The sequence below is a fragment of the Podarcis gaigeae genome, assembly GCF_964106915.1.
Source record: "Podarcis gaigeae genome assembly, chromosome: 6".
In the NCBI taxonomy this organism is placed as follows: domain Eukaryota; kingdom Metazoa; phylum Chordata; class Lepidosauria; order Squamata; family Lacertidae; genus Podarcis; species Podarcis gaigeae.
Window position 1 is genome coordinate 65807600 of NC_139682.1, and position 22521 is coordinate 65830120.

Below are 22521 nucleotides of genomic sequence, written 5' to 3' on the forward strand. Positions count from 1 at the left end.
AATTAAAATAAAATTAGTAGACCTGACACTGATTAAAGCATTCCCTTAATCAATAAAATTAATTCCTCCCAATTTCTAGTGATGTTATATTAGAAGGTCACAGATGTTATCAGATTCCGTTTAAGGAAAATACAACCCAACAGCTGAGCAAGGCCACTAACTTAATTACAGCTTCATTTTAAAGAATGTCCTCAAATGGAGTCTCCCCAGTATCAAGGTTACTGAGAAGAGATGTTTCAAAAATTTCACCTGAACTGCACTCGCTACAGGCTTCCATCATACTAATGTGTTTACATGAAGCAAAAAGTAAACAATATTTGTCTGGGAATTTGATGGGGGTTGTTTGTTGTTAAATATGAAAAGTGAAAGCCAATAATAATAATAATAATAATAATCATTTAAAATATTAATATCAAATTAAAATAAATTAAAATCAAGTATTAAAATATAGGGAAACTCTTCAAAATAAAATTATAGGAATTCTTGTTTCGCAAAAGACATATTTGCTATGGCTTAGAACTGGGTTTGGCCCCAAAAGCTGTTCTTTACTTGACAGAGGAAACCTTAGAAATAATGATCCATAATGGATTTTTACAACGAACAAACACAGTATAGATTTATTAGAAAAGTATGCTTGCTAATGATTTAACCATAGACCCAGCTGCAGTGTCACTTTCCAAGTGTTAAAATGTTATGACAAAAAGGGGCAATGTTCAGCCTAAATTGAAAAAGTGGTGATTTGGAAGCCACAATCCCACACAAAAGGTAAGCTCGGCAGTGAACTGAAAATGGGCTTCCATTCAGTAATTTTGAGTTTATTTATTAGCTCTATGAACCAAGCGTCGCCAGTAACCCCGGAGAGGTTTGCACTGATAGAAATATGAAACAGTACAATAAAATACAAATCAAATACAGTAAGAGCAATTCCATAACTGTAATACACAGAAAAGAGGAGGAAAGCATCAAATTGTTCATCAATGCTTTAAAAAAAAAAAAAGGCTATAAGAAACCATCTTAAAATTATTCACCCCACCTTCAGAATCCTGCTAGAAGGATGTATTGACCTGCTTCCTAAAAAAGTAAAATGAAGAGGCAGACAAATCTCAGCATGGAGGGATTCCACAGTTGTGGAGCCACCATGAACCTCACCATGAATTAACCCAGCACAATTTCAACCAGCAGCTATTTTATAAAGGTTTACTTTTATAATATTAAGCTTTGTATTAGTTTTATATTGGGCTGAGCTAACATACCCAAGCAAGAAGGTCAAATTAGACAATTTTGCCAAGACTGTATGTAATCTGAGTAAGGGTTTGCTCAAGGAAATGGTCAAAATGCATGAAAACCACGTTTCTGATTCTGTTCAGTGAAGCATTCCATCGCAATATGGCACAAAGCAGTCAAACGAACCCACCGGGGCTGTATTACTTTCTTTGTGCTGTAAAAATATTACTGTGACATTTCATCTGGTCAACGATCTTAAAGGTTAATTCTGTTTCCTGTATCAGATATTCCTTTAGGTGAACTGTTCTGTGCAGTTCCTATTTACCTATTCCAAACAATCCTCAAACTGTTTCATTGCTCACTCTCACTGTTAAGAACATATTGACTTACTGCCTGCTCTGCTGTTTAATTCATTTATGCCGAGAGTCAGGCATGAAGACAGAATTTTAAATGTGACATTTGCAGGCTGCTGGGTCATTTGAAGCTCTGACAACACCAAGGGAGTTCCTGACATACAAACTGGTCCTGATTTCCAATCTTCCATGTTCTGAACACATCAGATATTCTTCCCGGAGGTGCAGATTTCAGCCTAAAGTTTTAAATTTCCTTTGGGTTTAACATCTTGCAGAAAAGGCCTGTACACTTGAAAGTTTTAAAATAAAGCCCTTGTTTCCTTTAAGCTAAAGCTGGCATTGCCTCCAGCGAGCAAATTCAACGGCAGGAAGCCACTTTGATTGACAAAGATATTTGGAAACAGACTTACAATAATAATTAATACCCAGAGGAAATTCCAAGCAACTTTGACGCTTGGTGGACTTCCATTTTTTTTCCTGTTGATCTATCCATGTTCAAAGACAGCTGCATCTGAAAGCCACAGCTGTAGATAATGGGCCATTTAGATGGCAGCAGCGGTATCTGGCCTAGCTGGGTAGCAGTTAACTGTGGTAGCAACTAGGATGAAATACCTACATGCAAGACACTCCTTTTTTTTGCAGTGACAGCAACTGAACTGAGAGCAGATTAAAAGTACTCAAGCTGGAGACTTACTCACATCTAAGTTCAGAGACCATTTTCCTGTTAAGTCTTGCTAACAGCAAAGAGTACAGATGTACATTGCCTTGAGTAAGCAAGTCAGCAAGATGCAAACCTTTCTTAATAGAACGGATCACAAAAACAAGTAATTATTCAAGTTTCCAACACAAGCTGGAGTCTACAGAGTACGGATTGCTTAGCCTCTTCTGCTGTGCTCTGAACAGTAAATTGCTATCTAAATAGAAATATATGCTCTTGTACAATTAAATATTAAATAGAATATAAACTAGTAAGATTACCAAAAGTGTTTTATTGCCAAAACTAAATACCTTACATATTCTTGAGTATTAACAAAAGAAATAAAGCAGCATACCTGATGTATTATTTGTGCTACAGGAAGTTGTTCTGCATATTTTAATGCCTCCGTTGCTACTTCATCCGCAGCATGGCTGGAAAAAAAGAGAGATTTTAATCAGACACTGTAAAAATTAGGAAAAAAGATAAACCCAATGGCAACTCACTTGCTTTTAGGCATACAAACCCAAGTCCCCAATCTATCTCAAATTGCACAGCTATTATTTTCAAATGCATTACATATTTGAATGCCATCCACTTCTTTTGAGCCTACCTCTCTCTGTTTTTTGGTCCCGGTTTAAATTCTTCATAGCTATAATACTAGCTTTAAGTCTTTCTGTTCCACATAAAAATTTGCAAAGGTCAGGGTCTCCTGAATAGCCCAGAGACTTGGGGAGAGCTACTGAGAGAAATGGCACAGGCACATGTTTCCATATTTCATTTGATTCCCATCCCACCCCCTGGCAATTGAAATGCAAGGAGCTGCATTCTGCACTCTAACATTCAACAAACTTGTGAATGAGATAATTTATAGAAATTGATTGTGTATCCCCCAAACTGATTGTTGGAAGGCTGTTAGAAAATGTTCTAGATAAGAACAGAGGTGTTTTAGGATGCACACCCGTTGAAGAAGGCAGAGGACATAAGGAAATAATACTTGGCTGGTAAACCCAGCCAGAGGAATCAATTTCCAGCAGTAAACTGGTGCAGACCAAAATCTGATCGGAAACATTTTCCAGATAGGCATCTCATAACTCTACCTTTTCTCCAAAATAAAAACTTGTTTAAACATGTGATTAATACCACATCTTGTTTGACTATCTTTTAGCTACTGAACTGTCTAAGTACCTGAAATTAAAAGTGGAAACCATAATAATAATAATAATAATAATAATAATAATAATAATAATAATGCCACCCATCTGACTGGGTTGTCCCAGCCACATTTCAGTCTTTTTTCTTCCTGAGCCAGGACTGTGGGAAAGAACCCTAAATTGTGGAAACATTTTGAAATTTGCAATCCTTTGGAGGGCAAGAAAATAGGTTTCTATGTAAAATATAAGTGCCAAGGCTTTGAGAGAGAGAAGTTAGTTGGCGTGAAGAAAGACCAAGGCAAAGAAAATGAAAACCAGGAACAGCATACTTCGGACAATTTCTTTGTCCAGTCATTAACTAATCTTATTTCAGTGCCTTTGGGGTTTTATTTTTTCCTCGTATATAATTTGGGATTTGCCTACCACTCAGAAACGAAACACCAGACCAGTCTCTCTTTAGGACGGTTATAGATTTTAAATGCAAGCACCAATCAGGACTTTGGAATTGCAGTAATCAGAGTAATGTTACTAACCACTGTGTGATTTCAATGTATTAACTGCCATGATAATAGACATTCTTGCACTCTGATTGGCTACCAACTATTATTAGCCTACCAGGACAACAAGATCTGCATTTTGCATAGTTATTAAGAAACAACAGTAGAGTGATTATGTAAATCAAGTGCTCACAACCAGAGTATAGGGAATTTCCACAGCTGTGGGTGAGAGAAGAGGAATGAATGCACAAACATTCTGGATTATTCATAAAATCAAAGCCATTTTATCAACATAATGAAGATATTTGAAAATAATTATAAAAATGTCTAGTGGTGTCTCAGTATATGAGAACCACAACCAGCCAGCAAGTCAGCTGCACAAATTAAGCTCTCCTGAGGTATATATAGAGGATACACACCAAAAAACTTAAAAAATATGCCCAACCCTCTGAAATACGTTGAATGTACACTTAAAATGACTGAGTCCTCAGTATGCCGAATTCAAAACATGCCTATGACCAACTTTCTATGGCCTTCTTATCATGGGGGGAGGGGATTCTTGAAAGATCAGGACAACCATTTCATGGGTTTAGCGGTTCATTTTCAAAATGGCCCCCATGCTGTTCATCTAGGAAACTAGGAAATCAATATTACCCACTGCACACTTCAATAATGTTGCCTGCAACTGGGTGTATCTGTGTATCATTCAGACAGAAGGGTACCACATTCAAGATAAAACTTTGCTTTTTAGTGTGTGCAATAAGACTTATGTATACCTAGTCCCAGGAAGATCACTGGCAGATGTAGTATCAATTATCCAGCAACAATGGATACATATGTTCCTCTATTCAAACTCACATCTTTAAACACTGTGCTTAGGGAGAAAATACTAACTGGACTTTCAAATAACATTCCCATGATCTTCAAAACAGTTGCTCTACAAACTAGAAGAAATTCTGAAAATTGCACTTGGCTGCAGCTGCCCGGAACATGTAAAATTACTATAAACAAAAAACTAATGGGGAAAATATGGTTTTACCTTTTTTTCAATTTACTTTTAACAACTGGCAGCATTTGGGGTATAGCCAATATACCCCTCTCTATGTATTCTCATTCCTTTTTTTCTGACAGCAATAAAATATTTACTAAAAATTCTGTGTGAGTGTGCACACACACGCACATATCAGTTTCAAGACAGGCATTACTATTTACATTAATGTCCTTGCTCTGCATTCCTGAAACCTAATCGGTCAATTTGCTTTCAGGCTATTAACACATTTAGTTGCTTTAGAGATAAACAGAATGTATTCTAACATAGTGTCCCTAAAACAATATTAAAATGTCTATCATTTATTTATATAAAAAAAAAACTGTATACAGCTGTTCATTAAAAACCAGTGATTTACACCAACCATATACAGATACAATCAAAACAAGGTAAGAATTTAAAATCAGAGATCAATTATTGTCTATTACAGAAAGATGTTTTCTTAATTGCCTGCATAGATTTGGTGGCATGGAAAAGTTTGCACCAATTATTTAAAGGCTTAAAAAGAAGGTACCTGCCTGACAAGTCTCCTTATCACAAGCCCATGCAACTCTGATCTCCACTGATATTTTTTTTAAAGAACAAGTTCAGATGTACTTTCTAGTTGATGAGCCTTTTCAGTCAAATGAGCATCTGTTGCCTAAATGCCGCATGAATGAAGAGTCTGTTAATCTTGAAAGAGACTCCACAACCAAAATTGCTCATACTGCTGTATGAAAACCCTCTGGAGGTGCATTTTAGCATAGCAAATGCTCACTAATAATCAAGAGACCCACAGAGAGTTTATGAAATCTGAGGACTCCCAGTGACTGAATTATGCCTCAGAACGCAGAACTATTCATTTGGGCAAGTACAGCTGGTTTAAATTATTTAGGCGCGACACCCCACAATATATCACTAAACTTTCCATATAACATTTTGTATATTTAGTTTATTTACAACTTTCGCAAAATATAGATTTAATGAAGTCTTAGCAGCAGCAGCTCTCCACAGTGTGCTAATATTACAAGATCTTGCCTGAGGCCTGCTACATTCCCACTTGCCTCCACAATTATTTTGGCAAGGGACGCAATTTATTTTTAGACTAATATAAGCTACTGCTGCTTTTTTCAAATATGCCCCCATACCCTACAGATGCCAGTCTGAGGGAAATGTCTTAATGTAAGCAATTTGTTCCTTTACATTTAAATACATTATCACTCACTACTGTAAATCAACACGGAGAAAAACAGCTTATAGATAAAGCCTTTGACTGGTCTCGCCAAGAGCTGAGGGGGAGGTTTAAGGCAGGGACTTCAGAACAAGATAAACCCTGCTTCACCAGAGGGTTATGACTGGGAAATAGGCATTGTCCCATACCCTAAACACTTTGTTGAAATGTGAACTGTTAACTGATTAAATGCTCTTCAGTTAATTAACCTTCTTGATTTAAATCGATTAATGCTATGACAGCAAATACCTTTGGTTCTATAACTGTATTCATTTTCATACCAAAGTTTATTTGTGAGTGCAAGAATCGAGTGTAGAAAAAGCAGTGTCATACCACTTTAAACAGTTGTGCCTTCTCACAAAGAACCTTGGGAGCTGTAGTTTGCTAAGGGTGCTGAGAGTTGTTAGGAGACTCCTGTTCCCCTCACAGAGTTACAATTCTCGGAGTGGTTTAACAATCAATCCTTCTTCGAGGTAACTGGGAATTGTAGCTCTGTGAGGACAGAACTCTCCTAAAAAGGCACAGTGCCCCTAACAAACTACAGTTCCCAAAATTAATTGAGGGATGCCATGAATGTTTGTAGAGGTTTGACATTTTTAAATATATCATGCAGATGGGCCTCTGATTAATTTTGGATCAATTTAGTATGAAATGGTCCAATTTTTCAAAATAACTGTGCTGCTTTCTGTTAGCCAGTCTTGGTGATAATAATAATAATAATAATAATAATAATAATAATAATAATAATTTATTATTTATACCCCGCCCATCTGGCTGGGCCTCCCCAGCCACTCTGGGCGGCTTCCATAAAAACCAAAAATACAGTAAAATATCACACGTTAAAAACTTCCCTGAACAGGGCTGCCTTAAGATGTCTTCTGAATGTCAGGTAGTTGTTTATTGCTTTGACATCTGCTGGAAGGGCGTTCCACAGGGTGGGCGCCACTACCGAGAAGGCCCTCTGCCTGGTTCCCTGTAGCTTTGCTTCTCACAATGAGGGAACCGCCAGAAGGCCCTCGGCGCTGGACCTCAGTGTCCGGGCAGAATGATGGGGGAGGAGACGCTCCTTCAGGTATACTGGACCGAGGCCGTTTAGGGCTTTAGAGGTCAGCACCAACACTTTGAATTGTGCTCGGAAACATACTGGGAGCCAATGTAGGTCTTTCAAGACCGGTGTTATATGGTCTCGGCGGCCGCTCCCAGTCACCAGTCTAGCTGCCGCATTCTGGATTAGTTGTAGTTTCCGAGTCACCTTCAAAGGTAGCCCCACGTAGAGTGCATTGCAGTAGTCCAAGCAGGAGATAACCAGAGCATGCACCACTCTGGCGAGACAGTCCGCAGGCAGATAGGGTCTCAGCCTACGTACCAGATGGAGCTGGTAAACAGCTGCCCTGGGCACAGATTTGACCTGTGCCTCCATGGACAGCTGTGAGTCCAAAATGACTCCCAGGCTGCGCACCTGGTCCTTCAGGGGCACAGTTACCCCATTCAGGACCAGGGAATCCTCCACACCTGCCCGCCTCCTGTCCCCCAGAAACAGTACTTCTGTCTTGTCAGGATTCAACCTCAATCTGTTAGCCGCCATCCATCCTCCAACCGCCTCCAGACACTCACACAGGACCTTCACTGCCCTCACTGGTTCTGATTTAAAAGAGAGGTAGAGCTGGGTATCATCTGCATACTGATAAACACCCAGCCCAATAGAACACACAGACAATAGAACACACAGACAAATGATTTGAGTTCTTTAAATTGGTACCGGGACAAGAAGCATTTATAATATTGAGTGCCCCTTGATTTGATGATAACAGAAATGAATCAAAAAAAGGCACACATATAAATGTGTTTCCTTATCTAGCTGACATTCAAGTCAAATGTTCTCCATCCAGGTTACATTCAATTTAAAAACAATTTCACAGACCCTTGATTAATGACAGGGACTGGGAAACAGAGACAGGACTGTCTTGCCAACGTAAACATCAAAGGCTGGGTCTGATGAACATTAGGTTTCTCCCTTATCAAACTTCCTAAGCATGAAAATTGTAGATATCCACAGGTGGTAGATGGAGACATCCATGCATTCTGGGACTATAGAAACTTTGGTGGACACTGTTGGGTAGTTCCATTCCACGTTTTGTTGCAGACATGGGAATGTAGTGTGTCACATGTCTGTTTACATTCCAGCACAGACTGCTGGGTCTTGTGAGTGCAACTTCCGCTCAGTGTATTGCTTTTGCTTTTGAGTCTCTCTCTGAGAAGGCGGTAAGGAGAGACGACATGTTTCTGTTTTCATTTATGTAAAATAAATCCATAGTTTTAGTATGTATCCACAGCCTCCAGCCTCTTCCGTTGTGCAGTTTACTTTGCTACATATAGTGTGCTCAAGGCAGCAAGCTTGAGTCGCTGATTTACGTCAGAGCCAGAGTCAGATGTAGGCAGAGGTTGGAGCACTGCAGAATCTCATAACTTACTCACCCTCTGTGCCATCCCACTCCCTGACCACAGACTCACACACAAAAGGCCGAAATTCCCAGAAAAATGGTCCAGAAAGCAAGAGTGAGCCCACAGCATCTAGAGGGCCTCGAATTGACTCCAACATTAGCTTAGGCTAATCAAGTTTGCTTTCAAGATTTGAAACAAACTGGAAAGCTGCCCAAGGTTAGCCTTAATGTCAGTTAACGTAAGTGCTGATGAATGAATCACCTAATCAGTCATGGGGTGGAAGTCATATTCCAGAAGAAAGGAAAGAGGGTCACACAGAGTATGATCCACTCACAATTGTTCAACCATGGTTAAGCAATCAGGAGTGTTAACATACGCACCAGTCCAGCGTAATGAAAACAAAGTAGAACACATATTTCCAATGGATCACACAGGCTGATGAACATGTCATTCTGAAATGGACTGAGTCTATCTTATTACAATGGTTATTTATATATCCTATTTGGTTTGCTCTAATGGAACAAATCTCTCAATAGTAAAACACAGGCAAGACTGTTTAAGTGATGCAATGCTACAAGTGTGGGGAAATGGTGCAGTTTTATGACAAGAATCAGGGTTTTTAGAGTACAAAAGAAAGAGGAATTGAAATGACTTTTAATTATTAAATCTATGTATCCCACTGTCTCAACCATAAATAAACCACCGGGTGGTTGTTGCTTTTATTTTGGCCATTATTAATAAAAACAAAATGCCAGCACTAAATGAGAAAACACCATCAAGGTTTCCCAGAAAGCAAAGACTTAAGAAGCACTGTACCCGCTTTAAATGAATAGATTCAAAACCTGAGCATTGAAAAGTATATTTACAATAACCAGATGACAGGAAATGAGGAACTGGGCTTTGGTTCAGGGTTACTATACAAAATAGTGGTGACTGCTTAATATAAACAAATTTGAAGTAAAAGAATGTGTGTTGAAATGATAAAAACCACATAGTTTTTGCCCTTGAAAAGCACATACAGTCATACCTTGGGATAAATAGGCTTCAGGTTGAGCACTTTCAGGTTGCGCTCTGCCGCGACCCGGAAGTAACGGAGCGTGTTACTTCCAGGTTTCGCCGCTCGCGCAGACAGTCAAAATGACGTCAAGTGCATGCACGGAAGTAGCAAACCCGTGCAAGCGCAGACGTGCTGTTGTATCTTACATTCTGTTCGGGATGCGAACGGGGCTCTGGAACGGATCCCGTTCACATCCCGAGGTATCACTGTAATAGCTAGGTACAATGAGAACAAGCTGTAGGGAGTCTCTGAGTCAAGTATTTCCCTCCTTCCCTTTTCTCATGGAAGCTTTCACTGCTGCATTTGGTTAACTGCTGTTTGGCATGTTATCCAAACTGACAAACTGTAGTTGACATTGATTAAAAACTAACTTCAACCCATGGTTGCTTAAGCTGTCTGGTTTCAACTAACCCTAGTTAATGTTAAACCATAGTTTCGGGTTTAGATGACACAATGAATTGTGGTTAACTAAAAGTGAAAACTTTTAGTTAAAAGTGTTGGAACTCTTCCTTGCGGTGGAAGGTAGTGCAGAGAAGCCCAAGGTTCAGCACAACAGCTTACCACAGCCAATGAGAGAATCAGATGCTTACCAGTGTATTCTACTTCTAAGATGTGTTTAAAATCTCCTATGATCTGCTCGTCTGCATTATTCATGATGAAACAAACAGAAACATTTGATCATAAAATGTGTGTTTGAAAACCTCAGTATTATCCAATAAGAAAAGGTCAACTATGATAAATCAGTTGTTAAAAAGAATCACACTGTAGAAAATGTAATTTACTCCAAGTTAGTTCAGAGTTCCATATTAGAATTCTGCTGCACCTATGAGGGAGAATAATTTGAGCTACTTTCCTGCACTATGCAGTGACAAAATGGACAGCTGGTAGCTTACCTTAGGTGACCTTGAATGACTATCTAGCAGAATGCTAATGTGAATCTTTTGCAAATCGTTACAGTGGAGCCTGAAAGTCATGTCTTTAATGGGCAAACAATTAGTGCATATTCAAAGACGAAGAAAGGCAAGAGATATGGTTGTTACAATAATATGTAGGTTTTTCACAATCCATAAATACAGCTAAGCATACCAAACTCTGCTTGAAGGATGATCTGCAATGACCCTTCTTCACAACACTTAAGGCCTCATCACACCTGATCTTTAAAATTACTTCAATCCAAATAGGTAGCAAATACTGCTATATCTTCTTGTAGGCAAAAACGCAGGAAGTGGAAGAGAAATCCAGTTTTTAAAAATAAATTAAGGTTGTAATGAAGGGACACAGGTGGCACTGTGGGTTAACCACAGAGCCTAGGACTTGCCAATCAGAAGGTTGACGATTCGAATCCCCGCGGGCTAAGCTCCCGTTGCTTGGTCCCTGCTCCTGCCTACCTAGCAGTTCGAAAGCACATCAAAGTGCAAGTAGATAAATAGGTACCACTCCAGCGGGAAGGTAAACGGCGTTTACGTGTGCTGCTCTGGTTTGCCAGAAGCGGCTTAATCATGCTGGCCACATGACCCGGAAGCTGTACGCCGGCTCCCTCGGCCAATAAAGCAAGATGAGTGCCACAACCTCAGAGTCAGTCACGACTGGACCTAATGGTCAGGGGTCCCTTTACCCTTTACCTTTTAAGGTTGTAATGAATTTCCAAGAACAACTAAGGAGGTCCTCCTGTGTGTTCCTTTATATTCTGATGTTCAGTTGGTAAGGATACAGGACAGGGCCTTCTCTGGTGTAGCACCCAGGTGGTAAATTCACTGCCCTGGGCGGTTTAGTTGCCCTCCCCACATTTCTAACATTCCACATACAGTATACCTTAGAAAAATATTCTCTGGCAAAATTTCAAGTTTTGCTGCTGCATAGTATTTTTCCTCTCATTTATTATTGGCTCTTCAAAAAATTTATTGCTCCTTTTCCATTTTTTATGGCTTTGTTTTTGTTTTTTTAGCTTTTCTTAGTATTATTGCTGTTTTTACCCCATTTACCTCCTCCTTTGTTGGAGGGGGACATGAGGGGGTATGTAACTTCACAAAAGAAACAAATAAATAGCCAGCCACCTATCGATAGGGGCATTTTCATGTTTACATGCAGAATTAAGATGACCATGCTCTGAAGGGAACAAGACTTCTGTTTCTTTAAGAACTTTAAGGAAGGCATTACAGAGGCAAACCTCATCCTGGAACATTGGAATAATAGGTAAAGCTTCACCTATAGCATCCCTTTCCCTTTCGGTGAAGGTAAAAGCAATGAGTTTGTTTTTTTAAAAAAAACATATCATTAAAACAGAATCCTAACCACGCACCTTGAAAGAATCAGTTCTGATCAGGTGACATGGCTCACAATGGAACGCACAAGGGGCAGAGACTTCATTCGAGATTTTCCATTTAAGGTCATTTGAAAGGATTTTTTGAACACCAGTTTTGTCCTAGTTTCTTAAAATGCATGCAAAAACAGCTATTTCTCAGAAACCTAACTCACAAAAATACTCTGTCAGGATTTTCATAAGCATTACTAAAAGTGAGTTCACTTTTCCTTTTTTCTTTTTTCCACTCCTGAACTCTCTAATCTGTGGTTCGGTAATCTCAATAAAAATGGACCTTTGGAAGTATTTCCTGAGTAATCTGACAGACAGAGCATACATTTCCCATTTTGTAATCCACTAGTAATTTCCTAGCTGGAGAACTACAATTTCTCCAGAAATTGTTAATTTCTGCCAATCCATTTATCCTTAACCAGCTCAAGCTCCCAAGATAGGACAGAAAGCCACAGAACACTATTTTCCATCAGTAAATAATAAAGTCACCTGCACTTTCCACTTCTCAGAGCGTTTTTAAAAATAAAATCAAACAAAAGGCTCTGCAAAATTATAGAAGTAATCTGGATTCTCAAAGGCCACATAAGAAAACCAGTATAATCAGTAATAAAACCGAATGGTACTTTAATAAATCAGAATTTGCTGTTGGAATTGGGACGGCTTATAAGATGTTGCCATCTTGGTTTCAGGCTTGCTTATTTGTTTATTTTTAAAGTTTAAGAGTGCAAGACTATACTTGAAAAACAACAACAAATATGATGGGTATTATTAGCGCTGCTGTGAGTATATATTGATGCATTGCTATGCCAACATACTACTCCCTGGTGCACCTCTGTCAGTATAAGGTCAAAAACAAATAATAATATTATAATAATTTATTATTTATACCCCGCCCACCTGGCTGGGTTTCCCCAGCCACTCTGGGCCGCTTCCAACAGAATATTAAAATACAATAGTCTATTAAACATTAAAACATTAAAAACTTCCCTAAACAAAGTGGAAACATAGGTGGGGTGTAGGAATGATAGAAAGGAGCACACTTACACCAAATCCTACGCTGCTTCAGACTCTGTTCAGCTGCTTCAGACAAGGCCAATTTTTTAAAAATCACAAAGGAATCAATGGAGAGAGAACATATGTGTACACACAATGAATACAATAGTGTACAATACTCTCCTACTCTCCTGCACCAGCCCTGCCCACCTACCTACTGATGATGCTGGAGTAACTCTGCATTCAATTCAGAACATTCCAACATGCACAGAAAATTCCTCCACTGATAGGGTGCACTGCCTAGAGCTACTATCTCTGCCTGGCTGGAGGTCATGTACATCTAGGAAGGACACAAAGGAGAACTCTGGTGACAGAAGCTAAGGGAAAGGAGCACTTTGTACAACAACCGGTCTTCAAGACACAGAAAGTAACATCCTTCCTTCCTTCCATGTTGTTTGCTCAAATAGCAGAGTGTGTGCGCGCGCGCTGCATAGGGGGAGTTAAGCCACGGTGTGTACAACTTTCCTGGAATCCAAGTGTTTTGGTTACTGCTGCCTGCGCTACAGACACTTAGAACTGACATGGACCCTGCGACCGTCATCTGAGGCCCTTCTTCATGTGCCTCCTCCACGAAATATGCGGAGGGTGGCAACACAAGAACAGGCCTTTTTGTGGTGGCTCCCCATTTGTGGAATGCTCTCCCTAGGGAGGCTCGCCTAGTGCCTTCATTACATGTATTTACAGGTGAAAACATTTCTCTATAACCAGGCCTTTGGCTTATTAACGTTCTATGCCCTTTTAAATGTGTTTGTGGGAGGGGTGTTACTGGTTTGTTTTGTTTTTGTTTTAGTGTGTATTTTGTGATCTCATTTTGTATATTTATATTGTGAACCGTTGTGTGATCCTTGGATGAAGGGCAGTATACAAATTTAATTTTTAAAAAAACCACACTCACAGGGGGGAAATCTCATGCCGCTGTCATGCTGGATAGGTTGTGTTATAAAGGTAAAAAAGGTAAAGGACTCCTGGACAGTCAAAGGAGACTGTCGGGTGCGGCACTCATCTTGCTTCAGGTCGAGGGAGCCAGTGTTTGTCTGCAAACATCTTTCCAGGTCATGTGGCCAGCATGACTAAACTGCTCTGGCGCAACAGGACACTGTGACGAGTGCCAGAGTGCATGGAAACGCCATTTACATGGGTTGGGGCAAGGGCCTGTTCTCACCACTGTGAGTGCATTGACTCATTTCCTGGCTGGGTGACTGACATGAGGGTGTTAACACCACTGCAACCTGTGAACACTAGGGGAAAGCAGTGCTGTCACTGATATTGGTGGTGTGGCTGGTGGTGCTATTCTGCTCCCCCTGTCACCGTACATTTCAAGTCCATTAAACCAACAATTTGCCAGATTAAGTATCCTGGCATAAAGGATTGCTCAAATTGTTCAGTAAGGGGATCCTAGCCACACTCACTTGAGATGAACTCAGTGCAGAGGACTAGCCTGCACAATCTTCCTCACTGAAAAGTACATTGCTCATTGATTCACTAATGTGGGATGCTGAAGATCAGAGCCTTGATTGTGCCTTCCTCAAGGATCTTAGTTATGTAACTGCAGGTGCCAAAATGTGAACTGCAATAGTGGAACATTTTCATGGCACTTATTATTCCGCAGGCAGGGGAGACCAAATTTAAAACCTGGAATACAATATAATCTAGCTGTGAAATCCTTCCAATGAGATTCTATTGGTACTATCGATTCTATCACTTCAATTCCCCCCCCTCCCTTCCTTTCAGAATGTAAATGAACTTGCTCCTTCATAAAATCCCAAATACTAGTGTCAACTTATTTTTCCCCTACTGCACAAGAAAGTCACAGTTAGTTAGATTCATTTGAGAATGAAGAGATAAGAGTACTTAACTCTAAACTGGTTAGAAAGTTTCAGCATTAAACAGATCCAAATCAGCCCAAAGCGCATTCCCTAGAAATACTGCAATGCTTTACCAAAATGGTATATACCGTGCACTAGTGGGGAACGATTTCCTTCCATTACAAATGCATGAAAGGAAAAGATCTAAGGGTTCAAAAAAACCAGTAACATCAGAATAAATATTGCTTATTAAGCTTATCTGTGCAAAAACTCTTTGCGCTACTCCTTGCACTGGGGACATCACTGGGAAAAGCATATCACCAATAGCACTGTACTAGTTTAAGTATGTAAGTATTGGAGAAGTGATGAGAGCTGGCCTTCATGCAGTCTTCATTTTCTTCTCCATTAGTCTGCCTTCATACCACAGCATAAAACTCTTGCACATGAAATAGTAGTACTTCCGGAGGTAGGGTGAAGAAAACTGGGCTCTTTATTGGTCCCAGAGACCACCACCTAAAGATGATGATGTAACATGAATCTCAAGGCACTGGAACTACTGTACACTGACAGAGGGTAGAACCAGCCAAGCCCATCTGTCCCCCCACTCATTCAAGACACAAATTGTTGCTATGGCTATAGCAGTGGTTCTCAAAGGATGTGGCACACCACACTGGTGTGGAAGGAGAGGGTGCCAGGCGCGGCCGGAAGATTCAAGGACAATCAAAGAAACATTTAAACATTTCAGTATAGTGTAGTACAATATTGTATAGTATCAACATTTTTTATTTATTTGCAGAATATGGAGAGATACATTTTCAAAATGAAATGGCCTTCATTTCAAGTGATTGCACCTTAACAATGAAACACAGGAGTATGCTACTGGACTCTTTTTGGATACACAACCAGAAACAGTTTCCATGCCTCTCTTCAAGAGCACTGGCTATTCATCTACAGTTCTCCACGATATGTTGTTGTGAACAGGGATTTCAACTCTGACAAACACGAAGGATCAGAAAAGAGAGAATTCTTTGTGTTGATGAGATGAGAGTTGGTTTGTCTCAAATTAGACCGTATATAAATGAGATTACCCAGCAAAAGCAAGCTCTCAACTCTCACTGACTGAGTTTGCATACATGCTTAAGGTAAGAGTCTCACTTATATTTTGGGAAATGATTCCTGTTCTTATGTAGCTGCATTGTTTTGTATTCTGTGTTATAAATCGGACACTGCCAGGAGTTGCTTCTTTTTGTTTTCTGGTGTATTTCTTATCAATAAAAAATAATAATCAGTGTGGTATAAGCGAATTTTAGCCTTCTACCAAAACTGGTCTTTAAGACACCCTACAATGGCCTGATCAAGGTTCAGTTCAGTGAATGTCAAAGATGCTCAGTAATATCTCTAAAAGGATACTACTGGGCCAGCTCTGAGGGATGAAAACTAGCATATTCAACCTTGCATTCACACACCTCTTCTGAAACACAGGCTTTACAACACAATACCAAAGTGGTAAGAAGTAAACCCATTGGAGTTTAGAACTCCATCTCCTTTTGCTGTCCAAGTCAAGAAATGTTGAATGCATATTAAGATTTCTAGTGTGTGTGGATGGTGAATACTATGCAGTTCTATAAATAAATCAATAAACAGAACATTAAAACAAAGCAGATGAAATACTGTGCTAGTGTGCAATTCAGTACATGGATTAAAAGTTTATAAAACTCATTTGTGTGGTCTTTGTGCTTAAGTGCTTTCCTTTCTGAGATGCGCATCTTCAATACACTGGAGAGGAAATGACTTTTTAAAAGGCACAAACAGCATTTAGTAAGCTAAAGAACACCTACCCATAAAACCACAGTATGCAATTTCCAAACATTCAGACTCAGCAAAATCAAAAGTAGTTGCTTCCAGAACAAAGCCACACACTCTACTTAAATATAGTGATCAGACCAAATTATATACATTCAAACTTCAGTCTTCAGGTAGAAGCCTATTCAGAGAAATGAACACTCACCCCCCCCCCCAAAAAAAAAACCCTAGGAAAGAATCTATTTTCTCCTATTGTCCTCTCACTCAGAAAACAGCTTGACTGTTTATGTCCTTGTGCAGATAAATTCCAAGTTGGGTGAAGTACAGAACATTTCATCCCAAATGAGAACTATGGGCTTGAAAATATATTTAATGGCATGAACCCTTAACTGTTACTGCTTTTTCCTCCTGTACAATTAGTATTAAACTTAACATTTATCTTTTTCTGACAGCAGCTCCTGCCATTAAATGAAATCATGCTCTCTTACTAATGTGGTTACAACCCACAGAGCAGTATATTAGCAGACCTGAATTACAACATTGCACATGAATGGCTTCTAGTGGCAACAAACAAAAACAGTTTTAAAAGCCTGGAATGTCAGGCAACACACACAGCATTCTAAGACCATAATGCACATTATTTCTTACACCCACACCCACCCAACATATATATTGTGTAAGAGTGAGGGAAATGTCACAAATGACATACAGAGGCCCCAGCAACAATCAAATTTTCTGTGCTATTCTTAATCACATAAAATGTGTAAGTCTCTTGACTGCATACAGCATGATTCACAAATAATGGAACAACTGGAGCCTGCGTAGTGAAGTAGTTAATGTCAGACTAGGACCTATGGGACTAGGGCAACATCTGTCTAATCCCTAGTTTAAAAACTCATTTTTGTTGGAAGCTGTCATCTTATAATTGCAGCATATTACTATCAATAGCTATTAAGGAAGCAGTACAACGTCCATGAAACAGCAGACAAATATCCTATCTCGGATACAGACAGTGGTGCACAAATACTCCTATGCATACCAGATTCATATGCCCCTACCCACTCAACAGACAGCTGTCACTATCAAAGTTTACTTTACGGCAGGGAACTACACATTTTGGCTCGGGACAGCGGCTATTATGCTAGGTGATGTTTGGCTTTCTTGTTGCCTCCTCTACAGAAGCAAAATGTGTCCCTGCTGCATCTGCTACCAGTTGAGGATTTGGGAAAATGATTGTTTCTTTTACAAAATGGTGTGTTGCCTGTGTTTGCAGCAATCCTTCCATTCCACCCCCAAACAATGATGCTGTTTCCCAGCATCGGATGCATACAGGAATAATTTTGAAAGAGTAGTTTGGCCAGTGTGTGTGTGTGTGTGTGTGTGTGTGTAGGTAACTTTTAGAAATTCAGTATTCCCAAGGGGCAGCCAGGGCAGACAACAAACGCTAGGAAGCTGGGGGAGCTGGCTGTAACCTGGAGACTCAGAATAGCCACTGCTCGTTCACTGTGGCTCCATTGCTTAAGGACTGTTCTGAGCTGTGGCTGTTACCACACAGCAGGCCAAGAGCTTATCCTAGGCATCTCCTGTGGAAGAAGTGAGGGTAGTAGCATCATCAGTTGCTCAGAGCTGGAGCACATTAGCCACTCAACAAGCCAAGACAGCACCCTTCTGTATACCAGCAGTTGGGAATCACAAATGGGGAGAATGCTGTTGAACTGATGTGTTGTTTGTGGGCTTCCCATAGTTATCTGGTTAGTTGCTGTGGGAACAAATGCTGGACTACTTGGACCTTTGGTCTAATCTAGCAGAACTAGAATCTAGACTAAAGTGAAACTAGATACACATCAAATGCCATGATTTTATAAACTTCCATGTCCCCCTTCTGAAAGAAGAAAGGACCAAAGGAATTGGGCCAAGGGGCCCATTGACACACAGTTGATAGAGAACCCACAAAAAACTGTAGCCACCTTTCCTTGCTGGTCGCTAGGATTAAACATCTATTTGCTGTTGACAACATCGCAGCTGGACTTGTGGAACCCTGTCACAATAGCCCAGAATGGTTTTGGGATTTACTGTACCATAGAGGAACAATAAATGAATCTCAAAATGAAAAGGGTCTATGGTGCAAGTCAGTTAGTTACTTTTATAAATCCACAACAAGAATTCCTGAGAAGTCTGCTTTTACAGATAGGAAGCCAAACCTTGATAACTCTGAAAGAATATGAAGATCCAGGAAGCGACACGATCATGAAGCACTGACATAAACTAAAGTTCCTGTCTCCTTGCTGTGCTCCTACCATTGCAAATGACACAGAGTTCTACCGGGTGCATGACTTAGCTCAAGCTGGTGAAAAAACAGGCCTTAAGTATCAGAATTACTACAGAGTATGCTTTTCCCATGAGTAGGCCTTTTTCTAAAACAATATTTTTAAGTTGTAGCCCTTAAATTTCAGTAGGTGCAAAATTCAGAAGAAAAACGTGGTGTGATAGAAGGTTTGAGGGAAATGCTCTCAAAAAAGAAACAAGAAATAGAAAGACATGAAAATTGCTTGCACCATCTGGTGGATGCTGATTGAAACTGGAAAACAAATGAATTTTGATGTGTTTATGCCGGTGACCTGAAGGGTTTTTGAAATATTTCAACTCTCAATAAAGGAAGGCCATATGAATTGCCTTGTATTGTCTATAATAATAGTAATAACACCAGCAAATAAAATGACTGCTTATTGCTAGTCTGAGAAATAATGTCATTGAAAGAAGTATAACAAGCCTTAGGAAACAATTCCAATTTTACATGAAGATATGAAGTTGGAAAAGGTAAGCGGCTTGAATACTGAAACCATTACTTTAAACAAAGAATCAAAACAAGTTGAAAATGCTGCATATGCAGTTCACAAATTAATTAAAGGCCTGATATATAATCCAATGAAATTCTACCTCAATTCAACAGAAGCAAACTGACTTTAATTAAAGCAGCAACTTTTTAATACATTTGTTGATAAGGCTACACACATCATAATATAAAGCAAGTAAAATCGCTACAAAAATTTAACTAGTGTCACATACCATGAGGGTTATGTCACATTTGGTGAAGCCTTCCTTTCCCCTTGGAAGTCTGAACTTACAAAAATATATTGGCAACTGGAATTTTGAAAAGCCAACAAGACGGAAGTGAATACAAGATGTATGATGCCTCACAGGGTCTTCTACCAGCAGTATCAGCCAACTTGGGCGCTACAATCTGCAAGGGAGGACCTGTTGGTGGTGCCATTGCGGGATACTACTCAGTTTTCACTGACCTATGACAAGCTCTTCTCAGAGAGGCATCTCTGTCTTCCTTGTTATTAACATTCTGGAGGGATTGAAAAGCATTTCTGTTCACTTATGGAATTTTATTTTTATTATTTATGGTTATATCTCACCTCTCCTCCAAGTAGATCAAGGTATTACACATGGTTTCCTCCCTCCCCATTTGATTCTCACAACCAATCCATGAGGTAGGTTAGGTGAGGAGGTAACGGCTGATCCAAAGTCACCTGTTAAGTTTCATAGGTTTCAATCCTGGCCTCCCAGGTCCTCAACCAACAACCTAACCAACACAGTGGTACCTCGGGTTACATACGCTTCAGGTTACAGACTCCGCTAATCCAGAAATATTACCTCGGGTTAAGAACTTTGCTTCAGGATGAGAACAGAAATCGTGCAGCGGCAGCACAGTGGCAGCAGGAGGCCCCATTAGCTAAAGTGATGCTTCAGGTTAAGAACAGTTTCAGGTTAAGAATAGACCTCCAAAACGAATTAAGTACTTGAACGACACTGTTCTTGGCAACCACCACATTATTAGCTTTGAGGATATACAAAATGTTCTTAAATGTTTTTATGATTTTATTCTAATTGTGTTATTTTGCGGCCCCGTGCACCTTTGAGAAGGGTGGGATAGGAGGTTAATAAATGAATGAATAATTGCCCTGTGGAAAGGACTCAGAAGAAAGCAGAAGGCAGAAGACCACCTCATATGGATTTCCCCACATGACACAATATACCACCAACTGTCCCACGAGAATGATACTGATACTCTGGGTCTTGATATCTTACTGTGATTTTGTTTTCATTGGTATTTACTTGTAAACTGCTTTGGAACCAATTGTATTCTGACAGATGTGATAGCAATCACTGTAACCAACAAATAACACCGAATCAAGAGCATCTACACCACATTCCAGGCATGGAATGCTAGGGAAACTGTCCATGTGATGAGGGTGATCCACATAGGTGGTAGTTATTCTCAATACACGGTCGCCATCTAACTTCAGCAATCCAATTAGTGTTGGGACTGAGGGTGGAGGGAAAATGGAACACCTATAAAGGAAATAATCAACTATGCCCAGCATTTATTGTGTGAATGCTCTCACCTATCCCCAAGTTATGTCCATGGGACACAACTGATGGACAACCCTCTGTCACTTGCTACCTAATTTCTCTTCCACAAATGAAATAAACCTCACCTTGGAAAAAGAAGTGACAAGCAAGCAGATGGCTAGAGGCACACATGAGGAGTCCTACAAGCCAAACTTAAGTCTTTTCAAATCAGCAGAGGGGGCCTTGGGACTTTGCTGTGTGCAACAGAGCCTTCAACTGTCTGCTGCTGTTTTGCCTTTCTGCAAGGCTAAAAGAGGGTTGGATGAGGCCAAGGAACAGCAAGGAGGAGGCCGGGCTGAGGTGCGTCATGCCCAACTCATTTCTGCTGTCTTTCGTTTGAGGAAGAAGGGGATTTCCATTTGTGAGCACTTTGCTGCAAACAGTCCTATCCCTACATCTAATGAGAAAATGAAACTAATTTTTAAGCCCAAAGGGTCATGTGCCAGAACCACATATATTTGCTCTTGACTCCTCTATAACCTATTTAACAAATATATCAGATGCTCATTTATAAGCTATGTAGACCAGATATTGAGAGTCACATTCTGATGGACCTATACCTTCAAGGATGTAAGAAAATGGCCAGCTGCTGTCAACGCAATTCTGAACTCTTTCCACATTTTACTAATCACTCCTTGCAGCAGTCAAGCATGGTGATAATTCAATTTCATTCTTTTGTCCATTAAAAAACAACAACCCAACAGTATTTGGTACTAGATCCTAGAAAAAAGTAGGCAGAACTAAGACTTTACTTTCCAGAAAAAGCACTGAGTTGTCATTCAACTTTTAATTCTCTCTACCACCCCACACTTCCGAAAGTGCTTGACAATTTTCCAGTATTTTAGATGCACAGAAGATCATGGAAGTAGACATTACGGCAACAAGCTCAGTTTGCATTCAGGAAGTACGCAAATGGTTCAAAAGGCAAAGCACATCCTGCATGTTCTCCTACGCTTGAGTGCAGAAAGCAAGATGTGCAGGTGTATTTTCTAAATAGATTCGGCACTAATGCTTCTTAAACCTGTGCAATGAATAAATTAGAGGACAATTTGAAACTTTTGTGCAGAAGATTCACATAAATAATTCAGGATAAAGGAGGTCCTTCGAAGGAACAGAGCCTGCACCACTGCCCATATGCTCAACCACATGCATCAACAGATAGTCAGTGCCTCTGCATTACACAGAAACAGACTGCTGAAGGCTGTAACACATTTGTTGACTGAACACCCCTTATAGGCAGCAAACTAAAAAGGAACCAAGGATTCGTCTCCATCTCCTTTATATTAAAAGGAAAAGGGGGGAGAGAATGGCTCAGGTCCTGATCCACAATCTTCGATCAGTCAGTAGAGCATGTAGCTCTTAATCTCAGGGTTGTGGGTTTGCACTGCATGGGGTGGGCTAGATGACCCTCACGATCCCTTCCAATTTTCCATTTCCATGATTCTGTTATC

The 22521-nt window shown here is 39.9% G+C and overlaps 1 protein-coding gene across 1 annotated transcript in view; it reads right to left on the reverse strand.

Moving 5' to 3' along the window:
* PIGK (phosphatidylinositol glycan anchor biosynthesis class K) overlaps positions 1-22521 on the reverse strand; it is a 99966-nt gene that overhangs the window by 22402 nt on the left and 55043 nt on the right. The window contains exon 10 of the mRNA XM_083743109.1: positions 2630-2705. Within this exon, the coding sequence (XP_083599235.1) occupies positions 2630-2705 (76 nt within the window). The remainder of the gene's footprint in view (positions 1-2629; positions 2706-22521) is intronic.